This window comes from Gymnoscopelus microlampas, assembly GCF_963454915.1.
Source record: "Gymnoscopelus microlampas genome assembly, chromosome: 9".
Classification (NCBI taxonomy): domain Eukaryota; kingdom Metazoa; phylum Chordata; class Actinopteri; order Myctophiformes; family Myctophidae; genus Gymnoscopelus; species Gymnoscopelus microlampas.
In genome coordinates this window covers 4,099,915-4,108,248 of record NC_139946.1, presented here as the reverse complement: position 1 = coordinate 4,108,248, position 8,334 = coordinate 4,099,915, and the positions used below count along the sequence as shown (strand labels likewise).

General features: G+C 45.4%; 1 protein-coding gene across 1 annotated transcript in view; it reads right to left on the bottom strand.

The window, feature by feature from the left end:
- dab1a (DAB adaptor protein 1a) overlaps positions 1–4,681 on the bottom strand; it is a gene marked incomplete at both ends in the record, with an annotated part of 105,292 nt that extends 100,611 nt beyond the window's left edge. The window contains one exon of the mRNA XM_084067450.1: positions 4,612–4,681. Coding sequence (XP_083923576.1) covers positions 4,612–4,681 — 70 coding nt within the window. The remainder of the gene's footprint in view (positions 1–4,611) is intronic.
- Positions 4,682–8,334: the final 3,653 nt, after the last annotated feature.

Sequence of the window (8,334 nt, the reverse complement as noted above, 5' to 3'; positions counted from 1 at the left end):
TGTAATTGGTAGTTGGTTGAAGGTCTAACCAATTGCGTCGAGGGCCATTGTTTTGATCCCGCCCCTTGGGAAAAAAAAACGTCCTCATGGAAGCACCAGACTCATATCCACGCAGTGATATAGTCTGGCTACGCCAGGCTAAGTCTACACCCCTCATATTAGATCACGCTGCATCCACGCTAGAGCTCTTCACACACACACCGGCGACTACAAAGCTGGTTTTGCACTGGGCCGATGCACGCCGTGTCTGCAATGAGGCATCTGCTGCAGGTGATAGTGTGTGTGTGTGTGTGTGCGTGTGCGTGTGCGTGTGCGTGTGCGTGTGCGTGCGTGCGTGCGTGCGCGCGCGTGTGTGTGTCTGTGTGCGTGCGTGCGTGCGTGCGTGCGTGCGTGCGTGCGTGCATGTCTGTGTTTGCTTTGCTTGCACATCAATAACATGTCACTGGGCAAACCGTGCCCAGAGTCTCGCCCTATCAATCAGAGAGCTGATTCAGTGAATACCGGGGGCATCGCTCACATGCCCGGGGCCAGGTGGCACTCACAGACATCTGGGTTTAGATGGAGTGCCAGCCTGGCCCCTGGCATCACCTCTGCTCCTCCTGCCCCCTACGTAAGACCTGCTCTAATCCACCTGCTAGTTACACCCCCCGCCCCCCCCCCCCACCTCACCCTGCACAGCTGGGTCTGTTTGCTAGCTAGTGGATGTGACATCCCCCCCATTGCACCTGTTTTGCTAGCTTAGATGGCGTAACAACCCCACATCTGCAACTGTGGCACGCTGCTACAACAACAACAACAACAACAACAACAATAACAACCGACAACAACAGCCGCCCTTGCCAGTCTGTCGCCAATAAACAGGATAATGGGTGGAAAGCACCTGAACGCAGTGAATGCAGAGTCGGGAAAAGGGGAAAAAGTGTGTTGCTGTCGGGCAGAAACCCCTTATCTCCATATTCTAACTTTTTGTGTTTTTTTGTATTTTGAAGTAGTAGTTCACCCCACAAATTACTTATTTTCTATCAATTACACACCAATTTTAGTTTTTGTCGCATTCCTAAGACAATAATTTGATGATGCGTGTATTTCCGGTAGGAGACACAAAGAGTCTACTTTGTGTCTCCTATTGGATACATTACCATCTTTCCGCCGGTAATTCAATTATTGACTTAGGAATGCGACAAAACCGCCCAAAAATCCATGAATTCAAGGCTTCATGGGGTGTACAATTGATAGAAAATAAGTATTTTTTTGGGGTGAACTGCTCCTTTGATATCCTACTTGATCATACTACAGCATCACACAAAAGTGTTTTGAGCTTGTAGATCTGCTAATTTTGCTGTTTTGGAATTTGAATCCTGAAAAGTAACAGTTTTGGACATGAGGTTCCCATCCAACAGAGACGATATATAGATATAATATATCGGTGTGGTATATTTTTCCATGGGTGTGGATGTACAGCAACATCCAGAGTCGCAATTTAACTCTGAGGCCTCTAGTTTGAAAGCAGTAATGTTCATGTTCGTCTGCACCACAGTTGATGGGTTCGGAGGTTTGACGCACATGCACACACACGCGCGCACACACACACACACACACACACACACACACACACACACACACACACACACACACACACACACACACACACACACACACACACACACACACACACACACACACACACACACACACACACACACACACACACACACACACACACACACACACAGCGGCGTGAGTGGTACGTCTTATGTGCTAAACGCCAGACGCAGTGCATGACATAACTCCATGCCTTGACCTGTGCACATGCAGAGCGTTATGACCTCCTTTAGTTCCCCACCAGTCCAATTAAAAACAAACAAAAAAGGTCAAGTACTGTACCTGTAGGTGGGAAGTGTGGAATAATGCAGGATAAACTCGCACGCGTACACACATGCACATGCACACACACACACACACTCCCTCGCACAGAGCTTCCAGGATTTATTGAACGGACAAGTCGCTTAATGCCACATTATCAGCTTGCCCTGTGGTTGCAACATGTCAATCAAGTGTTGTTCAGGTTCCAGCACCCAGCATAGATTGGGTGAAATAGGTCTCTCTCTCTCTCTCTCTCTCTCTCTCTCTCTCTCTGAGATACCTCACTCATTCACTACTCCCTATAGTTTTATGTAGAGGATGACGGTATATAGTGAACTCATACGCAACATGAAATGTCTGCATTTTTTCTTTAGCGCAATGCATGATGGTACGTAGGTTTTGGCGATAATGACCCTCGGTTGTACCCTCCCTTTCACAATGCATTGTGGGATTCGATGAGTCCACAATAATGATCTGATAAGTAGGGAGTGACTTCGGCTACAGCAAACTTTGTTTATTTTTAATGCCTATAGTAGCAACACACCCAAAACCTTCTTGACCGCACAAACCACGAGTTGTGCGCAAGCCACGAGAACATAAACACAAAGCTGTATCTGCGTGTGTGTATATGGTGTCCAGGAGTTAATAATATGTATTTAAATAAAAATTGAATAAATTGGTGGGGAAAGTAAAACCAAAAATCTTGCAAAAAAAGCCCCAAAAGCAAATTTACATGGGCAGCTATATTGAACATATTTCACAAGATAGATTCCATAATGATGTACTGTCCATTGAAAAAAACTAAAATAAAGTGCTTCTTAAAATGTGAGTTAGATATTAAACTTTATGATTATATGAACTGTTTAAACATGTTCAGTATCAAAGTCTAACGAAATCAGGTTGATTTCAGGCTAATGCAACATGATAACAGAGACAGTAGAGGTCAGGTGGTTTTACTGGTTGTAAATCTATCTAGTTTACTTGGAGAGGAAGTGGTTCAGACCGAACTGAGAGTGGATTTATATTATTATATTATATATATTAACCCCACAAGGCTAGCCCACTTGATAAACATGCTGAACAATGATGATAAATAAGACTGTCAGGGAACTTGCTAGATGTTCTGGCAAAACACGTTACTGGGTTTAGGGTCCTCGTCAGATTGACCTGACCTCAATGACCCAGTGTTGATTTGACAGCAAATTTTGATTTAGTTTTAGTCATAGTCTTCTGAATAAAATTCCATTTAGTTTTAGTCATATTTTAGTCATCTGAAATGTTATAGTTCTACAGGTACAGTTGATTTAGTCGACTAAAATGTATTTTGGCAGGGCCTTGATGGCGTAGAAATAGCTGATTTTACACTTGGTTGCATGCTGAAAATAGGCGATCTACAAGTTCACAACGTGTCACGCTGTGGCGCGTTGTGAACTTGTAGATCTGCTATTTTCAGAGTGCAACACCCGAGTGCAACCAAACATAAAATGACTTGTCTTTTAGTTCTACTGGATCACTTCTCCACTAGTCCTTCACTAACATTTTAGCCTAGTTTTTATTTGTTGACGAAATATTGTCAATATATTTAGTCTTAGTTTTAGTCATCATCAGAAATCAACACTGCAATGACCTCAGTGTAAGAACTGTAGTATCCCTGGACTGGGTTCAACCTGACTCTGACACGTTGTAGTTTCTGAGGACATTATAACCAACTGTTTGATCTCAGTAAGGGCTACTGTTATTGATACAGAACATCATTTATCACCAGTTAATGCACAGGGGCACCTTGTAACATTACAACAACAAAAACGGCAACAACACTGGACTGGTTTCAAACTACAAGGAAAGACATCTTATCTTCCTGATACAGATCACACAATATTCAAACATTATGCAGTTGATGAGGATATACAGTAATCACCTCTTCAGTCAAAGCCAAGAGAATCCTTCCAACGAGACTCAATCTTTGTCTGTGCTATCCTAACACGTTTTCTCCTTGTTGTCTGCACCATGATGACCATAATCCAGTTACTGAAACACTGTCACGTATTCTGAACGGCTGCTATATAAAGGAATGTCCATTGTAGCATGACAGAATTGTTGATTCATTAGTTAAGGACATACAGTAAGTCCATATTTCTCATCATCTGTCAAAAGTTTGCGACCACTTGTGTTTCGACTGCCATGTTCAAACTGTGCAATACTTAAAATAATACATTTCCAGACGTTACAGCTAACACACCAGATGTTGTTGTTGTTGATGAGGACAGTAGAGAAGTGTCCATCTTAGAAGTGGGACGTACATTCGACCGCAGTCTGGAAGAGGTATTCCTTACTAAAATGCTAAAGTACCAACGTCTTAAAGGGACTACATCATGAATTTTAACTTTTTCTCATTTTTTGTGTGTTTTTGGTCTCCCCTACCTCTCTTCTATCCCCCAAAATACCCCAGTTTGAACACTCAGGCTTTCACAGCATATCTGGGGTTTTATGTAAATTGGTCTCAAAACAGGCCAAACTCATTTGCCCCCGAAAGTGACATCACTAGCGGTACAATCACTCCCTTTTTTCAGTTCCAACAAAAAAAAAATCATGGTGTAGATCCTTTAAAGGGACATTTCTCCAATTTTGCATCAAACCCCGATATTCATCAACTTCAGGACACATGAAACATGATCCTGGTGTCTTTTTCTGTCTCAGATGTGTATATTAGGATGTATGTACTCTATGCATGTATATGGTGTCCATTACCTTTCCTCCTGGAGTCCCGTCTGACGCTGCTGGGCCTGGACGCTGGCTGGAGCTCGGTCTCTGTTGACATCCTCAGGCTCCAACTGGGCTAAGCCTCCGTTCCGGCTACGCTTGGGGGGGGCCGGGTGGCTCCTCCGCTGGGCTCCGAGGAGGGGGGGGGGGCGTCCGGGAGGGGCCGGGGGGGAAGGGGGAGGGGCTTCACGGCGCGCTGCAGCGTTCGTCGTCGCCGCCTCGCCGAGTGCGTGCGTGTTGCGGTGGGCGCCGGGCGTGCGTGTGGAGGCGCCAGGTGTGTGTGTGGGCACACAGGCTCATGGGAGAGAGAGGGGGGACGGGCTCTAGCCCTGACACAACATCCCACGCACACCCACGGAGAGCTGCGTCGTAGAGAGAGAGAGAGAGAGGAGAAAGAGAAGAGGTTTTGTTAGGTCATGTTCCTGTCTTGGCAGGCGGAGGTAGCAGGAGTCTACAGTTAGCATGCCAATGAGCCCTTTTTGTTGCTCGCGGGGGCCTCGAGTTCCATGGTTGCCCATGGAAACAATTGTGGAGAGAGAGCTTTTGGGGGCGCCATCCTGCATCCTGTTCTCTAATCTAAGCTATTATCAAGGACACTGTCGGAAGCCTGGCTGGAAAAAAATCTCCTCCTTCACCTGATGCTCTGCGTTTTGTAGAGGAAATGGTTATGTAGAGATGCGCTTTTATGTGTTCAGTGAAATGGTCTTCGTTTATATAGAAATGATCTGCATTTACATAGCATCTTTATCCAAAACGCTTCACTACTATGTGGGCTGAAGTGGTTAATGTATGTTTTGTAATAATAATCTAAATCTAAAAAGTACCTAGCGACTTGAGTTTTCAAATAATTGTAGTGGGGTAAAAGTATAACATTAGCCTCTGAGATGTAGTGGAGTAGAAGTATTAAGTACTGAAAATAGGAAATACTCCAGTAAAGTAAAAAATACCTCGAAATTGTACTTGAGTAAATGTACTTATAGTTACTTTACACCAGTGGTTCTCAACCAGTGGTCCGGGGACCACCAGTGGTCCTTGAGGGAGTTCCAGAGGGTCCCCAGCCAAATGAATAGTTAGGAACCAAATTGACCCTTATGTGTTTGTAACTCTGAGAGTGTACAAATGGAACCAAATGGACCCGTTAGGGTCCATTTGGTTCCATTTGTACACTCTCAGAGTTAAATGAACACTAATGATGATGAGACAGTGTTAGTGTATATTGGGACCCCCAAGAAATCAAAACGGTTGAGTCCCTGGCATATCTTTTTTAAATGGGGGTCTGTGGGCTAATATGTGTCAATTTGGGGGGTCCTTGACACGAAAAAGGTTGAAAACCACTGCTTTACACCTACACACTGTATAGTATCTAAAATAGTTGAAACACATTTACTCAACCAATGACAAGAGGCAGACAGACACGCAAAGGCACCGCTAGTCGGGGAGCAGTTAGAGGTTCAGTGTCTTGCTCAAGGGCACGATGCCAGGAGGAGGAGCCCGGTTCAGCAGTGATTCCTCCCATGAGTTAATGAAATATTACCACAAAGCATCAGCCTGGGCTGAGAGAGCATCGTACTACATCACCTCCAACCAACCCACCGACCCGCCGGGCCCAGTGGACTTCCCCCCTTCTCCACCCTGCTGCCCTTCCAGGGACCTGCGCTGTGCCCCCCCCCCCCCCCCCTTGGGCCCTGTGTGTGTGTGTGTGTGTGTGTGTGTGTGTGTGTGTGTGTGTGTGTGTGTGTGTGTGTGTGTGTGTGTGTGTGTACGCCCCATCTGCCTCCTGTGCTCTGCTCACATGTGTTAATTGGCATTGATGGAGAATTCTGGGCACTCCCACCGACCTGGCAGTCCAAATTCTCTCACTCACACACACACACACACACACCCCCCCCCCCCACACACACACACACACAGGCGAACACACACACCCACGCAAATACCCGTCTACAATATAACAACGGAATGTCTCCGTTCAGACAGCTCTCTGCCCCAAAAAAACATCCCAGAAGCAGAACATCAGTCACCCTGGAAGATAAATAGACATGCATGCGGACCAGTGTTGCCAGATTTTGCAAGAGAAACAAGCGGTCAGGTGGCCTAAGCAATTGAAAACGTTTTTAAATACACAAATCTTGTGTGGGGGTCGCTGGCACAACATATTTTCAGATGGGGGTCCGCAGCCAAATACAAATACAGCCAAAATACGAATACAGTCAAATACATAATTTGGGGTCCTTCACATGAAAATCTAGACGCAACTACTAATATTTACAAGCGATTTTACAGAAAGACAAGCCCAAAGTTGCTGATAATAAGCAAACTTGGCAAAACTGATGCTGGCATGCCAATAGATGCGTTATTGCATCTCATTTAATTTCTCAGTCATTAAGGTTTTTCCAATCTCTCTCAAAGAAGTATTTGTGACTTTTTTTTTTTTTTGTAGTTGAACAACTGTAAAAATAAATATAATCATTGTGATCAATTATAAAAAAGTCATATAGCCTTCACATGCATACCGTGTACCGGGTTCCCACACTTTTCAGGCCATGACCCCCCAACATAATCATATTTGAACTGGAATGGTAGGAGTTGAGGCATTACATTTAGTTTGACTCGGTTCCACAGATAAATATTGTGAAAATAGCCGAACGAAAAGCTCACAACGCCTTCATCGGCAAATTTTCAAAATGTTCTTCTTTTCCTGTTCTTGCCCTCCTTTCCACCTTGTTCTCTCTCTCTATCTCTATCTCTCTCTCTCTCTCTGTATGAATAGGGGGCCCTGTAAGCCGGGGGGGGGGGGGGGGGGGGGTGAGTGGAGACCAATTGAGAGGCTTTTAATTTGCCTCAGACAAAATAACATAACAGAGTGAAAAAGAAGAGAAGAGAGGAGAGGAGAAGAGGGAAGCGAAACGCCAACGAGTCCATTAAGTTCCCCGCCAGCGGAGGAAGAGGAGGATGGAGGAAGAGGAGAAGGGCATGTCGTGGCAAAACGCTGACAATATTCTTTATCTGGACCAAACACAACTGTGTGAGTCACTCCAATTACTGGAATTATCAGCATGTTCCAACCCAAACGGATGGATGGAGGGAGAGGAAAAAGAGAGGAAGAAGAGGAAGAGAGAGAGAGAGAGAGAGAGAGAGAGCCAAAGAGAAGGAGGGAGGGATGAAGAGAGCGGAGAGAAGGAGAGATGGGTGAGGAGGAACGCATCGGAAGATAATGAGCAAGATGTGGAGGGAAAGAGAGAGAGAGAGAGAAAGCCAGAGGAAGAAAAGAACAGCCACCCCTCCCACCCCTAAACCCTCTCTCTCTCTCTCTCTCTCTCTCTCTCTCTCTCTCTCTCTCTCTCTCTCTCTCTCTGAGAGTCTTTCAGGCTAGCATCAGGGGGGGTTTGAGTTTCATAGAGGCGGTCTGCTAATCCTGCACTTGGACCAGAGGAAAGAGAAGCCCCCCACCCCCCTACCATCACCACCCCCCCTTAACCCAGAAAAAGAAGTGCTTTCATCCACAATTACCAGTGGACATGGTTTAGCTTCTTTAGTGCCCATGGAAGGAGGAAGACCCCCTCCCCCTCCCCCTCCCCCCTCGCTGTGGACAGTATTAAAGACATTAACATTCAGGTCTTGTTCTCGTGTGTAACACTTCACTCCTTCACAGTCAGCAGTCCACTGCAGACTTCTAGGACTAAAGTAAATGAAATAAAATAAACAATTCTT